Source organism: Pleurodeles waltl, chromosome 3_1 (genome assembly GCF_031143425.1).
Source record: "Pleurodeles waltl isolate 20211129_DDA chromosome 3_1, aPleWal1.hap1.20221129, whole genome shotgun sequence".
NCBI classification, from domain to species: Eukaryota; Metazoa; Chordata; class Amphibia; order Caudata; family Salamandridae; genus Pleurodeles; species Pleurodeles waltl.
Window position 1 is genome coordinate 313,348,570 of NC_090440.1, and position 19,747 is coordinate 313,368,316.

Here is a 19,747-nt window from a genome sequence, read left to right on the forward strand (position 1 = left end):
CGTGCTCATTTGTCAGACGTTTTATCTTTTGCTTTGTCTTTAGCACAGAGGGGTTGTGCAGTGGCTACTGTTAAGGGTTACTTGTCTGCTTTGTCAGCCTTCATTTGTCTTCCAGACCAGCCTTCATTATTTAAATCTCCTATATTACTTAGATTCTTGAAGGGCCTTATGAATAAATTCCCTCCAACTCCTTTTGTTCTGCCTCAATGGGATTTGTCCTTGGTCCTAACTTTCCTTATGGGGTCCCCTTTTGAGCCTATGCATTCTTGCCCCTTAAGATTGTTAGTTCTTAAAATAGTTTTCCTGGTTGCTATAACTTCTGCAAGGAGAGTGAGTGAGTGGGAGGCTTTATCGGTAAAACCCCCTTATACAACTTTTTATGGGGACAAGGTGGTGTTGAGGACCAAGGCTGCTTTCCTTCCGAAGGTTGTTTCACCCTTTCATTTGGCCAAGACAATTACTCTTTCCACGTTCTATCCTCCGCCTCATCCTTCAAAGGAAGAAGAGAGACTACACCGTTTGGACCCAAAGAGGGCGCTAAGCTTTTACATAGACAGGACAAAGGATTTCAGGCTGGAGGATCAGCTTTTCATCGGATACGTGGGAAAGAGGAGAGGAAAGGCAGTCCACAAGAGAACACTCTCCAGGTGGGTTGTTCTTTGCATTAAAATGTGTTACTCTTTAGCAAAGAAGGATCCTCCTGATGGTATTAGAGCTCATTCCACCAGAGCTGTCGGCCACTTCGGCCTTGGCCAGAGGTGTTCCTGTGGTCAACATCTGCAAGGCCGCAACTTGGTCGTCCCTTCATACTTTTGCGAAACATTACTGTTTGGACTCTGAGGTCAGAAGGGACGGCCATTTTGCACGGTCAGTGCTGCAGGATTTCTTGGTTTGACCATTCAGGCACCCACCACCGAGCGCGGTACTGCTTTGGAACTCTATTCATTAGGTGAGGAATCCACAGGTAGTTGTATCCATCAGAAGAACGAGTTACTTACCTTCGGTAACGATTTTTCTGGTGGATACATTAGCTACCTGTGGATTCCTCACGGTCCCACCCGCCTCCCCGTTGCCTGTCTGGTCTAACCAAGTAATTCTTGAGTGTGCTCCTCTTGGTTTTGAGGACTTGTATATATTCTGTATATATGTTCATATGTATATATATTGCTCATATATTTATTTATTTGTTTAAAAAAAAAACAATAAAAAGAAGAATTACGTTCTTAGAATGATGTATTTATTTGGAATATCATTAAATATTGCTATTTGTTCTTTTATCTCAATGGCCTATTATTCTCAGGCACGTAAAAAATGTTGGTACTGACGTCGGCGAGGACCTCTTATTGCCTGTATGACGTCAGACGGCGTCGCGTGGGCAAATGTCACGTCCTCGTCGACGTGCAGAAGCTAGGAAGAAGATTTCCGTCGAATGCTGGCGCAATGGGAGTATCCATTAGGTGAGGAATCCACAGGTAGCTAATGTATCCACCAGAAAAGTCGTTACCGAAGGTAAGTAACTCATTCATCAGGCTGAATCTGGTTTTCGTATCTAACCCTTGATCCACTACGGTCAGTCTTAAATCGTGCCTAGGCTCCAATATAGTGCAGCCAGATGACCGCAGTTGGCGCTTAACACTTGTGGTGTTATTTTCTAATGTACATTTTTAAAATGCATGTCTCCGGTTCCCCTTATTCGATTTTTGTCATTCTGACGCCATTGTGTTCATTACACTATTCTTTATATGAATAAATTGGAGTGAGATTTTTATTGTGTTCTGTTTTTGACCTTGGTACTGCTAAATGCTTTACACATTTTCTTTAGTTAAGTCTGTGTGCATTATGCCATATTTACCAGGGCTTGAGCTCAGGATTGAATTACTGAAGCTTTTTCTGAACCTAACAAGAATAGTGACATTGTTACTGGTGATATACTACCAGTCACCTAACTAAGAATGCACTTTCTCTCAGTTCTTTTACAAGCCGGCAAGCAGTTAGACTAAAGCAACCTGTGGTGACTGTTGTATAAGTGTAAGGCATAGAACTGCTGGCAATAAAAGCATTGTTAGAAGATCTGTTCCCTCTGTTACTTTCAGCAAGCTAATAAAGTTATGATCTGGCTGGAGTTGTAATTATGAGCTAAATTAAGAGTTGTTGTTTAAGAGGTCAAAACAAAATTATAGTACGAATTTGTAACAAAGTGTGATAAGAGTTTCAGCCACAATACTCTGTGGCACTACACTTTAAACTAGACAGTAACCTCTGAATTCTGCCCCATGTCTCTTATATACTTTAACTTCATGAATGTTTTTTTTCAGGATTTGGAATATCGCATAGACCCCAAGACAAAGGAATTACCTCCTTTAAGGAACCCGGACATTCTTGTGGGTGAAAATGACCTTACAGCTCTCAGCTATCTCCATGAACCTGCTGTTCTTCACAATCTCAAAGTTCGGTTCATCGAGTCAAAACTTATTTACACATATTGTGGTAAGTCTTTGAGAATTACAATTGTTATTGTTTATTAATTTACAAAACACGAGCATGCCATGTGAGGACACATTCAAAATTACATGGTCAGTTCACTGGAGTTATAGGTGTAGTAGAAGTAACAGTACATGCTTTGTGCTCACTGCAACATTAAATGACCTTTAACCCTACAAATGCAGTGCTATGTTCTCTTGTCTATATGCTGTTTTTATGTCAAAACCCTTCACTGTAATTTGTTAATAAACAGTAATTGATAAATTGCATAAACTATAAAAACATAAATATCTATTTTAAAAGAGCTGTATTTTAATTGGATACACTAGAGGGGTTGCAAGGTAGTCCACATGGTTTGGAAGAAACTGCACGATAATTCTTCTGTGTGCCATCAAACAACGCATACAACAGTAACACAAGAAGTACGCTCACTGAACCATTACGGCTGCTAACATATATCAGAGAATTTATTGAGAAAGAAAGGAAAACAGCCAATTAGTATTGCAACATAATACTTTCTTAGGATGTATCTAGCAACGTGTGTTAGTCTTAAGAGAAGGTATTCCATAAACATGCTCACCTTCCTCCTACTTCGAACCGAAAAGTGATAAATCCTAGCGCATATTGGGGCACACAGTTTATTCTTCATTCATAATGTTTAATGAAGTAGTCCTTATGCAGAATACAAAAGACCCTACATCATTTCATTGTGTGTTGGAAATTGTGCCACTTCACACTCTTCTTTTCACATAGTTGCTACATTTGTAAGTGTAAATCAGTCTAGTGACCTCATATTAGGGCTCTTGTAAACAAATTTTCACCTTTGAAGGTAGAACAGATCAACTGTGTTGTGGTACGTCAAACATGATCCTGCATTTGCTGGTACTCAGGACTAAATGTGCTTCTGTTGCGGTAATGAAAGTCCCAGTTGTTTGGCTGTGAGTGAACTGCTAATTTTGCTACGCCAGTGACCTCCAGTTTGAATGCTAATCCCTTGGACCAGGTCACTGGTATAATTGATGACACACTGTGGTTGGACCTGGGTAAGGACCTCGGTTTTGCTGGCATTCCAGAAGAGCCAGTTGTCCTTAAAGGCGGTAACATAGATGAGACAATTTGAAATTGCCATGTGTTGCCTGGCTTCTAGTGACAATGTGCCAACTGGGCGGAACTCTGGTTATGTATGTTCTCTGCCAATTTTTTATGCTGACCTCTCTCTCACAGGAATGACATCATACAGTCATCATCAGGTCACTGTGGTCCTTGAATGATTGTTCTTTTTTGCTACTCCCTGTCGTGTCAATAGTTCTATGCAGGAGTAGCAAACCTAAATCCACCAGCTCAGAGATTCAGCAACCTTTTGTAAAAAATATTGTTCTAATTTATATTTTGTAGTTTAAGCACAATCCCGCTATACTAAGGAGGCTTTAGTTTAGAAAATGTACAAACATAAAGACACTCTTTTCACAAATAGAAAAATGTAGAGATGAACAGTAAGCAGAATTTCTAAAGCAACAGGCCTTCCTTTTCAGGTCGAGCCTTTTCAGGTCTCGACATGTTGTAATCTAATTTGGTGGGTTTTCACCAGCCCATCTCACTCCCATCACTTTCATTTGTTCTTTGGCTTGTCATTCAAAGTTCTCTGTATATTATAGGCAAATGCTTTTCATTTGTCCTGCCATGAGGCTGTTTTGTTACCGCCTTGGGGACCCTGTTACATACACTATTTTTTTCTTTTGCCTCTTTGGTTCGTGCTCTGTGCCGTATGTTGTTTCTTCACCCTCTTTGCTTTTGGGCATGCCACTGTTTCTTTGCAGTGTTTGGGGTTGGATATGGGAAAAAAGCTTCAGAAATAACCATGTTTTAGATTTTTGCTTTACGGCGATTGTAAACGTGAATTGTTTTGTGTGGTCGAAAGTCCTCTTTTGCTGTACATTCTGTTGTTTTGAAGGAAAATATTTTAATGGAACATGTCTTTTTATTTTGGAGAAATGCGGACAAGTTAGACATGTTTGATGCTTAATGTGGTTGCATGTATGTTTGATTCCGGCTGAGTTTGTTTTGCGTGGTTGGTTGCCCTTTTGTTCCTTTCATTCTGTAGTTTGTAATGAAAACCTATAAATCGAACATGTTGTCTTTGAACAAAAGCAGACGAGTCAAATTTGTGTGAAGCTTCATGGTTATTGTTGTATTGTATGTGCGGTGTTGTGTGAATACATTGCTATGCACATTTAGGTGTTCTTAAATATATTTAGGCAATTGTTTATTGAAACAATTTTCTGTCTTCAAAGTTGTGCTCCTGCACATTAACATGTTTTTCGCTTTCTTTTTATATCGCTTTCTAAAATATTGGCTTTAACCCGAAGTTACTGGAGTGCTTCATATAAACACTAGTTACATTACGTAAGGATATGGTTTTTTTGGGGGGTATGGGTATATTAGGTGTTTTTTTAACAATTATAGGGTGTTGCACTTGGTGCACATTGTGTTTTAATGACGTGTTTATTTGAAAGCGTTTGTTTGCTTTTTATTCTGTGGTTTGGCAAGCGAAAAAAAAAAACACCAAACCTATATTTTTGGGGAGGGATGCTGTAGGAAGTTGGCTCTGTATGTGCTATTTCAAAGTAAGGAATAGCATGCACAGAGTCCAAGGGTTCCCCTTAGAGGTAAAATAGTGGTGAAAATAGATAATACTAATGCTCTATTTTGTGGTAGTGTGGTCGAGCAGTAGGCTTATCCAAGGAGTAGTGTTAAGCATTTGTTGTACATACACATAGACAATAAATGAGGTACACACACTCAGAGACAAATCCAGCCAATAGGTTTTTATATAGAAAAATATCTTTTCTTAGTTTATTTTAAGAACCACAGGTTCAAATTCTACATGTAATATCTCATTCGAAAGGTATTGCAGGTAAGTACTTTAGGAACTTCAAATCATCAAAATTGCATGTATACTTTTCAAGTTATTCACAAATAGCTGTTTTAAAAGTGGACACTTAGTGCAATTTTCACAGTTCCTAGGGGAGGTAAGTATTTGTTAGGTTAACCAGGTAAGTAAGCCACTTACAGGGCTTAGTTCTTGGTCCAAGGTAGCCCACCGTTGGGGGTTCAGAGCAACCCCAAAGTCACCACACCAGCAGCTCAGGGCCGGTCAGGTGCAGAGTTCAAAGTGGTGCCCAAAACACATAGGCTAGAATGGAGAGAAGGGGGTGCCCCGGTTCCGGTCTGCTTGCAGGTAAGTACCCGCGTCTTCGGAGGGCAGACCAGGGGGGTTTTGTAGGGCACCGGGGGGGACACAGGTCCACACAGAAATTTCACCCTCAGCAGCGCGGGGGCGGCCGGGTGCAGTGTAAAAACAAGCGTCGGGTTTTCAATGTTAGTCTATGAGAGATCTCGGGATCTCTTCAGCGCTGCAGGCAGGCAAGGGGGGGATTCCTCGGGGAAACCTCCACTTGGTCAAGGGAGAGGGACTCCTGGGGGTCACTCCTCCAGTGATAGTCCGGTCCTTCAGGTCCTGGGGGCTGCGGGTGCAGGGTCTCTCCCAGGTGTCGGGACTTAGGATTCAAAGAGTCGCGGTCAGGGGAAGCCTCGGGATTCCCTCTGCAGGCGGCGCTGTGGGGGCTCAGGGGGGACAGGTTTTTGTACTCACAGTCTTAGAGTAGTCCTGGGGTCCCTCCTGAGGTGTTGGATCGCCACCAGCCGAGTCGGGGTCGCCGGGTGCAGTGTTGCAAGTCTCACGCTTCTTGCGGGGAGCTTGCAGGGTTCTTTACAGCTGCTGGAAACAAAGTTGCAGCTTTTCTTGGAGCAGGTCCGCTGTCCTCGGGAGTTTCTTGTCTTTTCGAAGCAGGGGCAGTCCTCAGAGGATGTCGAGGTCGCTGGTCCCTTTGGAAGGCGTCGCTGGAGCAGGATCTTTGGAAGGCAGGAGACAGGCCGGTGAGTTTCTGGAGCCAAGGCAGTTGTCGTCTTCTGGTCTTCCTCTGCAGGGGTTTTCAGCTAGGCAGTCCTTCTTCTTGTAGTTGCAGGAATCTAATTTTCTAGGGTTCAGGGTAGCCCTTAAATACTAAATTTAAGGGCGTGTTTAGGTCTGGGGGGTTAGTAGCCAATGGCTACTAGCCCTGAGGGTGGGTACACCCTCTTTGTGCCTCCTCCCAAGGGGAGGGGGTCACAATCCTAACCCTATTGGGGGAATCCTCCATCTGCAAGATGGAGGATTTCTAAAAGTTAGAGTCACCTCAGCTCAGGACACCTTAGGGGCTGTCCTGACTGGCCAGTGACTCCTCCTTGTTATTCTCATTATTTTCTCCGGCCTTGCCGCCAAAAGTGGGGCCTGGCCGGAGGGGGCAGGCAACTCCACTAGCTGGAGTGTCCTGCTGGGTTGGCACAAAGGAGGTGAGCCTTTGAGGCTCACCGCCAGGTGTGACAATTCCTGCCTGGGAGAGGTGTTAGCATCTCCACCCAGTGCAGGCTTTGTTACTGGCCTCAGAGTGACAAAGGCACTCTCCCCATGGGGCCAGCAACATGTCTCGGTTTGTGGCAGGCTGCTAAAACTAGTCAGCCTACACAGATAGTCGGTTAAGTTTCAGGGGGCACCTCTAAGGTGCCCTCTGTGGTGTATTTTACAATAAAATGTACACTGGCATCAGTGTGCATTTATTGTGCTGAGAAGTTTGATACCAAACTTCCCAGTTTTCAGTGTAGCCATTATGGTGCTGTGGAGTTCGTGTTTGACAAACTCCCAGACCATATACTCTTATGGCTACCCTGCACTTACAATGTCTAAGGTTTTGTTTAGACACTGTAGGGGTACCATGCTCATGCACTGGTACCCTCACCTATGGTATAGTGCACCCTGCCTTAGGGCTGTAAGGCCTGCTAGAGGGGTGTCTTACCTATACTGCATAGGCAGTGAGAGGCTGGCATGGCACCCTGAGGGGAGTGCCATGTCGACTTACTCGTTTTGTCCTCACTAGCACACACAAGCTGGCAAGCAGTGTGTCTGTGCTGAGTGAGAGGTCTCCAGGGTGGCATAAGACATGCTGCAGCCCTTAGAGACCTTCCTTGGCATCAGGGCCCTTGGTACTAGAAGTACCAGTTACAAGGGACTTATCTGGATGCCAGGGTCTGCCAATTGTGGATACAAAAGTACAGGTTAGGGAAAGAACACTGGTGCTGGGGCCTGGTTAGCAGGCCTCAGCACACTTTCAATTGTAAACATAGCATCAGCAAAGGCAAAAAGTCAGGGGGCAACCATGCCAAGGAGGCATTTCCTTACACAACCCCCCCCCAAACGAAAGAGGATGAGACTAACCTTTCCCAAGAGAGTCTTCATTTTCTAAGTGGAAGAACCTGGAAAGGCCATCTGCATTGGCATGGGCAGTCCCAGGTCTGTGTTCCACTATAAAGTCCATTCCCTGTAGGGAGATGGACCACCTCAACAGTTTAGGATTTTCACCTTTCATTTGCATCAGCCATTTGAGAGGTCTGTGGTCAGTTTGAACTAGGAAGTGAGTCCCAAAGAGGTATGGTCTCAGCTTCTTCAGGGACCAAACCACAGCAAAGGCCTCCCTCTCAATGGCACTCCAACGCTGCTCCCTGGGGAGTAACCTCCTGCTAATGAAAGCAACAGGCTGGTCAAGGCCATCATCATTTGTTTGGGACAAAACTGCCCCTATCCCATGTTCAGAGGCATCAGTCTGCACAATGAACTGCTTAGAATAATCTGGAGCTTTGAGAACTGGTGCTGAGCACATTGCCTGTTTCAGGGTGTCAAAGGCCTGTTGGCATTCCACAGTCCAGTTTACTTTCTTGGGCATTTTCTTGGAGGTGAGTTCAGTGAGGGCTGTCACAATGGATCCATATCCCTTCACAAACCTCCTGTAATACCCAGTCAAGCCAAGGAATGCCCTGACTTGAGTCTGGGTTTTTGGAGCTACCCAGTCCAGAATGGTCTGGATCTTGGGTTGGAGTGGCTGAACTTGGCCTCCACCTACAAGGTGGCCCAAGTAAACCACAGTTCCCTGCCCTATCTGGCATTTGGATGCCTTGATAGAGAGGCCTGCAGATTGCAGAGCCTTCAAAACCTTCCTCAGGTGGACCAGGTGATCCTGCCAGGTGGAGCTGAAGACAGCAATATCATCAAGATAAGCTGTGCTAAAGGACTCCAAGCCAGCAAGGACTTGATTCACCAACCTTTGGAAGGTGGCAGGGGCATTCTTTAAACCAAAGGGCATCACAGTAAACTGATAATGCCCATCAGGTGTGGAGAATGCTGTCTTTTCTTTTGCTCCAGGTGCCATTTTTATTTGCCAGTACCCTGCTGTCAAGTCAAAGGTACTTAGAAATTTGGCAGCACCTAATTTATCAATGAGCTCATCAGCTCTTGGAATTGGATGGGCATCTGTCTTGGTGACAGAATTGAGCCCTCTGTAGTCCACACAAAACCTCATCTCTTTCTTTCCATCTTTGGTGTGAGGTTTGGGGACTAAGACCACTGGGCTAGCCCAGGGGCTGTCAGAGCGCTCAATTACTCCCAATTCCAGCATCTTGTGGACTTCCACCTTGATGCTTTCCTTAACATGGTCAGACTGTCTAAAGATTTTGTTCTTGACAGGCATGCTGTCTCCTGTGTCCACATCATGGGTACACAGGTGTGTCTGACCAGGGGTTAAGGAGAAGAGTTCAGGAAACTGTTGTAGGACTCTCCTACAATCAGCTTGCTGTTGGCCAGAGAGGGTGTCTGAGTAGATCACTCCATCTACTGTGCCATCTTTTGGGTCTGATGACAGAAGATCAGGGAGAGGTTCACTCTCTGCCTCCTGATCCTCATCTGTTACCATCAACAGATTCACATCAGCCCTGTCATGGAAGAGCTTAAGGCGGTTCACATGGATCACCCTCTTGGGGCTCCTGCTTGTGCCCAGGTCCACCAGGTAGGTGACCTGACTCTTCCTTTCTAGTACTGGGTAAGGGCCACTCCATTTGTCCTGGAGTGCCCTGGGAGCCACAGGCTCCAGAACCCAGACTTTCTGCCCTGGTTGGAACTCAACCAGTGCAGCCTTTTGGTCATACCAAAACTTCTGGAGCTGTTGGCTGGCCTCAAGGTTTTTGGTTGCCTTTTCCATGTACTCTGCCATTCTAGAGCGAAGGCCAAGTACATAGTCCACTATGTCCTGTTTAGGCTCATGGAGAGGTCTCTCCCAGCCTTCTTTAACAAGGGCAAGTGGTCCCCTTACAGGATGACCAAACAGAAGTTCAAAGGGTGAGAATCCTACTCCCTTCTGTGGCACCTCTCTGTAAGCGAAAAGCAGACATGGCAAGAGGACATCCCATCTCCTTTTGAGTTTTTCTGGGAGCCCCATGATCATGCCCTTTAATGTCTTGTTGAATCTCTCAACTAAGCCATTAGTTTGTGGATGGTAAGGTGTAGTGAATTTATAAGTCACTCCACACTCATTCCACATATGTTTCAGGTATGCTGACATGAAGTTGGTACCTCTGTCAGACACCACCTCCTTAGGGAAACCCACTCTGGTAAAGATACCAATGAGGGCCTTGGCTACTGCAGGGGCAGTAGTCGACCTAAGGGGAATAGCTTCAGGATACCTGGTAGCATGATCCACTACTACCAGGATATACATATTTCCTGAGGCTGTGGGAGGTTCTAGTGGACCAACTATGTCCACACCCACTCTTTCAAAGGGAACCCCCACCACTGGAAGTGGAATGAGGGGGGCCTTTGGATGCCCACCTGTCTTACCACTGGCTTGACAGGTGGGGCAGGAGAGGCAAAACTCCTTAACCATGTTGGACATATTGGGCCAGTAGAAGTGGTTGACTAACCTCTCCCACGTCTTGGTTTGTCCCAAATGTCCAGCAAGGGGAATGTCATGGGCCAATGTTAGGATGAACTCTCTGAACAGCTGAGGCACTACCACTCTCCTAGTGGCACCAGGTTTGGGGTCTCTGGCCTCAGTGTACAGGAGTCCATCTTCCCAATAGACCCTATGTGTTCCATTTTTCTTGCCTTTGGACTCTTCAGCAGCTTGCTGCCTAAGGCCTTCAAGAGAGGGACAGGTTTCTTGTCCCTTACACAGCTCCTCCCTTGAGGGTCCCCCTGGGCCTAAGAGCTCAACCTGATAAGGTTCAAGCTCCAAAGGCTCAGTTCCCTCAGAGGGCAGAACTTCTTCCTGAGAAGAGAGGTTCCCTTTCTTTTGCTGTGTTGCAGTTGGTTTCCCAACTGACTTTCCTGTTCTCTTGGTAGGCTGGGCCATTTTTCCAGACTCCAGCTCTACTTTTTCACCCTGTGCCTTGCATTGTGCTCTTGTTTTCACACACACCAGTTCAGGGATACCCAGCATTGCTGCATGGGTTTTTAGTTCTACCTCAGCCCATGCTGAGGACTCCAGGTCATTTCCAAGCAGACAGTCCACTGGGATATTTGAGGAGACCACCACCTGTTTCAGGCCATTGACCCCTCCCCATTCTAAAGTAACCATTGCCATGGGATGTACTTTTCTCTGATTGTCAGCGTTGGTGACTGTGTAAGTTTTTCCAGTCAGGTATTGGCCAGGGGAAACCAGTTTCTCTGTCACCATGGTGACACTGGCACCTGTATCCCTCAGGCCCTCTATTCTAGTCCCATTAATTAAGAGTTGCTGTCTGTATTTTTGCATGTTAGGCGGCCAGACAGCTAGTGTGGCTAAATCCACCCCACCCTCAGAAACTAGAGTAGCTTCAGTGTGGACCCTGATTTGCTCTGGGCACACTGTTGATCCCACTTGGAGACTAGCCATACCAGTGTTACCTGGATGGGAGTTTGGAGTGGAACCTTTCTTGGGACAGGCCTTGTCTCCAGTTTGGTGTCCATGCTGTTTACAGCTATGACACCAGGCCTTTTTGGGATCAAAGTTTTTACCCTTGTACCCATTGTTTTGTGAAGAGGCTCTGGGCCCACCCTCCTGTGCAGGTTTTTGGGGGCCTGTAGAAGACTCTTTACTATTTTTAGTTTTGGTTGTCTCATCACCCTTCCCCTGGGGAGTCTTTGTGACCCCTTTCTTTTGGTCACCCCCTGTTGAAGTCTTGGACACCCTTGTCTTGACCCAATGGTCCGCCTTCTTTCCCAATTCTTGGGGAGAAATTGGTCCTAGGTCTACCAGATGCTGATGCAGTTTATCATTGAAACAATTACTTAACAGGTGTTCTTTCACAAATAAATTGTACAGCCCATCATAATTACTTACACCACTGCCTTGAATCCAACCATCTAGTGTTTTCACTGAGTAGTCAACAAAGTCAACCCAGGTCTGGCTCGAGGATTTTTGAGCCCCCCTGAATCTAATCCTATACTCCTCAGTGGAGAATCCAAAGCCCTCAATCAGGGTACCCTTCATGAGGTCATAAGATTCTGCATCTTGTCCAGAGAGTGTGAGGAGTCTATCCCTACACTTTCCTGTGAACATTTCCCAAAGGAGAGCACCCCAGTGAGATCTGTTCACTTTTCTGGTTACACAAGCCCTCTCAAAAGCTGTGAACCATTTGGTGATGTCATCACCATCTTCATATTTAGTTACAATCCCTTTAGGGATTTTCAACATGTCAGGAGAATCTCTGACCCTATTTATGTTGCTGCCACCATTGATGGGTCCTAGGCCCATCTCTTGTCTTTCCCTCTCTATGGCTAGGATCTGTCTTTCCAAAGCCAATCTTTTGGCCATCCTGGCTAACTGGATGTCCTCTTCACTGGGGCTATCCTCAGTGATTTCAGAGGTGTTGGTCTCTCCTGTGAGGGAACCAGCATCTCTGACTATTATTTTTGGAGTCAGGGTTTGAGGGACCCTGTTCTCCCTAGATAGGATTGGTAGGGGGGAATTTTCCTCCAAGTCACTATCCTCTTCCTCTGAGTTGCCACCCTCAGAGGGGTTGGCCTTTTCAAACTCTGCCAAAAGCTCCTGGAGCTGTATTTTGGTAGGTTTGGGGCCCATTGTTATTTTCTTTATTTTACAGAGTGACCTTAGCTCCCTCATCTTAAGATGGAGGTAAGGTGTGGTGTCGAGTTCCACCACAGTCACATCTGTGCTAGACATTTTGCTTCTAAAAGTTGGAATACTTTTTAAGAATCTACAACTGGTTCTAGAATCTAATTCAAACTTTTACAAACTTTTAAACTCTAAAAGAAATGCTAAACAGGATCTAACACAAGGCCCTAGCAGGTCTTTTAAGAATTTAGAAAACTTTTCAAATTGCAAAAATCAATTTCTAATGACAATTTTGGAATTTGTCGTGTGATCAGGTATTGGCTGAGTAGTCCAGCAAATGCAAAGTTTTGTATCCCACCGCTGCCACCAATGTAGGAAGTTGGCTCTGTATGTGCTATTTCAAAGTAAGGAATAGCATGCACAGAGTCCAAGGGTTCCCCTTAGAGGTAAAATAGTGGTGAAAATAGATAATACTAATGCTCTATTTTGTGGTAGTGTGGTCGAGCAGTAGGCTTATCCAAGGAGTAGTGTTAAGCATTTGTTGTACATACACATAGACAATAAATGAGGTACACACACTCAGAGACAAATCCAGCCAATAGGTTTTTATATAGAAAAATATCTTTTCTTAGTTTATTTTAAGAACCACAGGTTCAAATTCTACATGTAATATCTCATTCGAAAGGTATTGCAGGTAAGTACTTTAGGAACTTCAAATCATCAAAATTGCATGTATACTTTTCAAGTTATTCACAAATAGCTGTTTTAAAAGTGGACACTTAGTGCAATTTTCACAGTTCCTAGGGGAGGTAAGTATTTGTTAGGTTAACCAGGTAAGTAAGCCACTTACAGGGCTTAGTTCTTGGTCCAAGGTAGCCCACCGTTGGGGGTTCAGAGCAACCCCAAAGTCACCACACCAGCAGCTCAGGGCCGGTCAGGTGCAGAGTTCAAAGTGGTGCCCAAAACACATAGGCTAGAATGGAGAGAAGGGGGTGCCCCGGTTCCGGTCTGCTTGCAGGTAAGTACCCGCGTCTTCGGAGGGCAGACCAGGGGGGTTTTGTAGGGCACCGGGGGGGACACAGGTCCACACAGAAATTTCACCCTCAGCAGCGCGGGGGCGGGCGGGTGCAGTGTAAAAACAAGCGTTGGGTTTTCAATGTTAGTCTATGAGAGATCTCGGGATCTCTTCAGCGCTGCAGGCAGGCAAGGGGGGGATTCCTCGGGGAAACCTCCACTTGGTCAAGGGAGAGGGACTCCTGGGGGTCACTCCTCCAGTGATAGTCCGGTCCTTCAGGTCCTGGGGGCTGCGGGTGCAGGGTCTCTCCCAGGTGTCGGGACTTAGGATTCAAAGAGTCGCGGTCAGGGGAAGCCTCGGGATTCCCTCTGCAGGCGGCGCTGTGGGGGCTCAGGGGGGACAGGTTTTTGTACTCACAGTCTTAGAGTAGTCCTGGGGTCCCTCCTGAGGTGTTGGATCGCCACCAGCCGAGTCGGGGTCGCCGGGTGCAGTGTTGCAAGTCTCACGCTTCTTGCGGGGAGCTTGCAGGGTTCTTTACAGCTGCTGGAAACAAAGTTGCAGCTTTTCTTGGAGCAGGTCCGCTGTCCTCGGGAGTTTCTTGTCTTTTCGAAGCAGGGGCAGTCCTCAGAGGATGTCGAGGTCGCTGGTCCCTTTGGAAGGCGTCGCTGGAGCAGGATCTTTGGAAGGCAGGAGACAGGCCGGTGAGTTTCTGGAGCCAAGGCAGTTGTCGTCTTCTGGTCTTCCTCTGCAGGGGTTTTCAGCTAGGCAGTCCTTCTTCTTGTAGTTGCAGGAATCTAATTTTCTAGGGTTCAGGGTAGCCCTTAAATACTAAATTTAAGGGCGTGTTTAGGTCTGGGGGGTTAGTAGCCAATGGCTACTAGCCCTGAGGGTGGGTACACCCTCTTTGTGCCTCCTCCCAAGGGGAGGGGGTCACAATCCTAACCCTATTGGGGGAATCCTCCATCTGCAAGATGGAGGATTTCTAAAAGTTAGAGTCACCTCAGCTCAGGACACCTTAGGGGCTGTCCTGACTGGCCAGTGACTCCTCCTTGTTATTCTCATTATTTTCTCCGGCCTTGCCGCCAAAAGTGGGGCCTGGCCGGAGGGGGCGGGCAACTCCACTAGCTGGAGTGTCCTGCTGGGTTGGCACAAAGGAGGTGAGCCTTTGAGGCTCACCGCCAGGTGTGACAATTCCTGCCTGGGAGAGGTGTTAGCATTTCCACCCAGTGCAGGCTTTGTTACTGGCCTCAGAGTGACAAAGGCACTCTCCCCATGGGGCCAGCAACATGTCTCGGTTTGTGGCAGGCTGCTAAAACTAGTCAGCCTACACAGATAGTCGGTTAAGTTTCAGGGGGCACCTCTAAGGTGCCCTCTGTGGTGTATTTTACAATAAAATGTACACTGGCATCAGTGTGCATTTATTGTGCTGAGAAGTTTGATACCAAACTTCCCAGTTTTCAGTGTAGCCATTATGGTGCTGTGGAGTTCGTGTTTGACAAACTCCCAGACCATATACTCTTATGGCTACCCTGCACTTACAATGTCTAAGGTTTTGTTTAGACACTGTAGGGGTACCATGCTCATGCACTGGTACCCTCACCTATGGTATAGTGCACCCTGCCTTAGGGCTGTAAGGCCTGCTAGAGGGGTGTCTTACCTATACTGCATAGGCAGTGAGAGGCTGGCATGGCACCCTGAGGGGAGTGCCATGTCGACTTACTCGTTTTGTCCTCACTAGCACACACAAGCTGGCAAGCAGTGTGTCTGTGCTGAGTGAGAGGTCTCCAGGGTGGCATAAGACATGCTGCAGCCCTTAGAGACCTTCCTTGGCATCAGGGCCCTTGGTACTAGAAGTACCAGTTAAAAGGGACTTATCTGGATGCCAGGGTCTGCCAATTGTGGATACAAAAGTACAGGTTAGGGAAAGAACACTGGTGCTGGGGCCTGGTTAGCAGGCCTCAGCACACTTTCAATTGTAAACATAGCATCAGCAAAGGCAAAAAGTCAGGGGGCAACCATGCCAAGGAGGCATTTCCTTACAGATGCATTATAGTGAATGTGAACATGAGTGTTTTTGTGTTTTTAAGCCCTGTTTTGCCTTTCATTATGTTGTTTTGAAGGAAATTTCCTAAATGGAATGTGTTTTTTTGAGAAATGGGGAGATTTGCATTTGTTTGACTCGCGTAACTGTGTGTACGTTTGCTTGTGAACAGGAGTTTTTTTGTGGTTGGTAACACTCTTGTGCCTCATATACCATTGTATTTGATGAAAACTTTTATATGGAGTGTCTTTTTGTATAAACTCGGATGAGTTAGATTTGTTTGATGCCTCATGGTTATTGTGTGTATGTGCGGAGCAGTGTTGTTTGAATGCATTGCCATGCATATTTATGCTTTTTGAAACATATTATGCTTTTGTTTATTTAAACAAGTGCGTTATTAAAGTTGCGTTACTGTGCACTAATAGCTATTTATTTGTTTTGCAGTTTTATATAATGCAGACTTGACATTAAGTTATTAGTGCATTTACATAAGCACTAGTTACATTACACAAGAACATATTCATTTTTTTTATCTACAGGGATATTAAGTGATATGCCCAGAATTGCAGGATGTTGTATTTGGTATATGTTATGTTTTAATCACACTGCGTTCACTACACCTGTGTGTTAAACAAGACGTGCTCAGTGTACCACTGTGTTACACTCTCCGTGTTCAGTGCATGATGCTTGTTTTTAGGTCGAGTGTAAGCGTTTGACCTTGTATATACTTTCAGTATACTTCTTATGGCTTAAAACAATTTCATTTGTTGGTTGGAGTGTCCTTTAAAAATTCTTGCTCGCTTGTGGTCAGTTCTGCCTTATTCTCCCTCCTTTTTATGCTTCAGAGCAGTGACCAACTACTGTATTATTTCACTTTGGTTTCTTTATCTGTTGCTGTAACAGACTTTTATTATTTTTTGTTGCTGCCTTTTCACTGTGGGTGTTTTAGGCTGGTAGCTGCCTGTTTTATTGCAACCTTCTGTTCCTCCCACCTCCTCCCATGTCGCTGACATTTGTTGTGGCTTTATTCCAGTGCAGTCCTCGTTTACCTCTGGCTCCTAAAATAAGCCTATTTTACAAAAGAAACACCCAGTTGTTTAGCTCACTGCTCACAAAAGCCACAATATGCCCTTTCTAGTAGAATGTAGCTAAACCTAGAAACAATGATGTGAAACTTGCTGTAAATGGCAGAGTCTCTCTCTCCACTGCCCCTCCCTGCCAGCACTCAGGACATCCCACACAGGGCATTGCTTACCTCCTTTTTTGGGGCCATAAATCTTCTCGGGCTGCTCTGCTATTGTTTACTTCATTAAAGCTTTGTGTAAATGTGTGGCAGGAACTCTTGCAAGACTTTTCATTTCGTTAAAATAAAAATAAAATACTTTTCCAGCCTTATTTTCCAATTTCTGTTCAGACGTTTCTGATGTCAGTAGCCACCAGTGACCACCAAAACAAGGCAGGAAAAGACAAAATTATGAGACAGAGTTGACTGATTTTTGTGACAAGAAAGGTCCAGTTCTGAATTTACAATGCCAGTAGCTCTAACTCAAGAAAATGCTAGGCCTATTGCATTGCAAATGCTTGTTATGTAATGATGATGCATTTAGTCGCCCGTGTGTGAAACAAGTTGTGTTCAATTCACCCCTGTGTTTAAATTTGTGTGTTTAGTGCACCTCGTTCGTTAATCATGCCCCGCCTAGTGCATTTTGTGTGTTGCTAATGTAGCACTCGGAGCCTCACATGTCAAACATGGTCCGCTCTCTTACCATATTTCTTCAAATGCGCTTTATCAATGCATCCCATGTATTAATAACTTGTGCTTTGTGCACTTTGTGTGTTAAACAGGCTGTGCGCAGACCGCTAACTGAATTAAATGCGCTCTCCTGAGTGCACTCCGTGGGTTTAACATGCATTTTTTGTGATCATTGTGTAAAATATGGGCATAGTTAATGTGTTTTTTGCCTTTTGCAAGAGAACAATTTGTATAATGTAATTGTTTTTTCTCCCGTTGGAATCTGACTCCCCATATTTGGGTGTAGAGAACCCCTTTTACACATCAAAGAAGACAGTAAGTAATGGGAAAAAAATGGGTGCGGGGGAATAGGTGTGTAGCCGTATCACCACTCTTATATATCTGCTTGTACTGTGCTTACAGTTATGTATGTATAGTGCACTGCAGGATCAATGACATATATATGTTGAGTGATAAACTGTGATTTCTGTATGTAAATAACATTTTCTAAAAGAATATATTGTTGTTAGAAGTGGGGTCTCTAGTTGGCAGTCGGTTTACACCCTGTCCAAGTAAAGACCCTCACTCTAGTCAGGTAAGGGAGTCACACACCTAACATAACCCCTGCTCACCGCTTGGTAGCTTGTCTCAAGCAGTTGAGCTCACCTCAAAGGCAATGTGGAAAGTATTTGTACCCACACACAGTAACAAAATGAAAACACCACAGAAGTGCTGAACACCAGTTTAGGAAATAGCCAATATTAATCTGAGTAAAACAAGACCAAAATGAAAAAAATACATCATACACAAGAAAAATATATCAATTTTCAAAGTTAAGAGTCTTAATACATAGGAATCAATGCATACGTTGTTTTTAGCACAAAGTTCCTGGTATGCATCAAAAATAAAGCAGCAGAAGAGGTGTAACATCAGAAAAGCAAGTGATGTGTTGATTCCTTACTCACAAGTGAGGCTGTGCATTGGTTCTTTCTCTGCCGAGTAGGCGATGCGTCGATTCCTTCCCTGCAAGAAAACTATGCGTTGATTTCTGTACATGCAGCCTTGGTTCCTTGCGCTGATGTTGAAGATTCGACGGCCAGGGACGATGCATGGAAAATCCATGGCTGTGGTGTGCGGATTTTTCTTTAGGTCATCAGTTTCCACTTCCAAAGGCCCAATATATAATTACATCCCTGATGAAGTCTTGGGGTACACCCCTGACGAAACACGTGTTGGCATCCGGCGAGTTCTGGTAGCAACCGACAAGTAACAGCTGGAAATTGAAGAATTGAAGAACAAAGATATGAATGTTTGTTTCTGAATTGAAGAATAAAGACACAATCATTGATTTCCAATGGACTTTATGTTGGATGTGTGCCTTATATAAATTAATGCAGGCCTGAGACATGTTTACAGGGCTACTCGTGTGGATGGCACAATCAGTGCTGCAGGCCCACTGGTAGCATTTGATTTACAGGACCTGGGCCCACCTAGTGCACTTTACTACGGACTTACTGGTAAACCAAGTATGCCAGTCATGGGTAAACCAATTACCAATACAATTTTAGACAGAGAGAACTTGCACTTTGGCACTGGTCAGCACTGGTATAGTGTCCAGAGTCCTAAAGCCAACAAACCAGATCAAAAAAGATAGGAGGAAGAGGGCAAAAAGTTTGGGGATGACCCTGCAAAAAGGGCCAGTTCCAACAACTGGTATGCCCACTTATATGTTTTGAACTATATTTACGCATGTTTCTTATTGTAGTTTGTGCAGGTAAAATCACAGCTGCTGTTGATGATAACGATCTTTACAGCCAAGTCAATTTCTCTTTTACGGATTGTGCATATCTCTCTTTTTTTCCAACACAGCTACAAAGGATTTATTCGTTTACTAACACTCTAGACTTATGGTTTTGTTAATTTGCTGTTTCTCGGTGACTTAAATATTTTCAAAGGTGGTTAATAGTTAATTGTGTATTTATAAGCCTTTAGGCTATGTTGAGCAGGTAAGTATTTTCATAGAATGTGCTTACTTTTTTGTTAGCAAGAAGGATGCTCCATGGAGTCTGCAGTCCCAGAAGAAGGTTGATTCCTTTGAAGTTTGTGCTAAAAAGGTGTTAGCTACGCTAGTTAAAAGCCTCCATTAACATAACTGTTAAGATCCCTAACATAGCTTAGACTGTGGCCATGACGCATATTGCCGTAAATCACCGTTTGCGAAGCTTCACACAGCACTGGAATTTAGTTCTCCAGATGAATCTTGGTTTGTTGTAGATTGAAAGTTATATTACTGTTTTTTTGTGGGCTGTTACAATTTTTAAATTATTGTAGGTGCACAACGTGTTTGCAGTTTCTTTTCTTCCTTTAAGAAAGAACGGTTTTTATATCCAATTAAGGCTCTTTGAATTGATGCTATATATTTGTTTGAAGTTCCTTCTGTGGTGAGTTTTGTTCCGAAATAAACGAAATAAAGAAGGTAATTTTTGACGGATGTTTGCACT

The 19,747-nt window shown here is 44.6% G+C and overlaps 1 protein-coding gene across 4 annotated transcripts in view; it reads left to right on the plus strand.

The window, feature by feature from the left end:
• MYO5A (myosin VA) overlaps nt 1-19,747 on the plus strand; it is a 571,522-nt gene that overhangs the window by 213,739 nt on the left and 338,036 nt on the right. For all 4 annotated transcript variants that reach the window (XM_069222454.1, XM_069222456.1, XM_069222457.1 and 1 more), the window contains exon 3: nt 2,316-2,487. In XM_069222454.1, the coding sequence (XP_069078555.1) occupies nt 2,316-2,487 (172 nt within the window). The remainder of the gene's footprint in view (nt 1-2,315; nt 2,488-19,747) is intronic.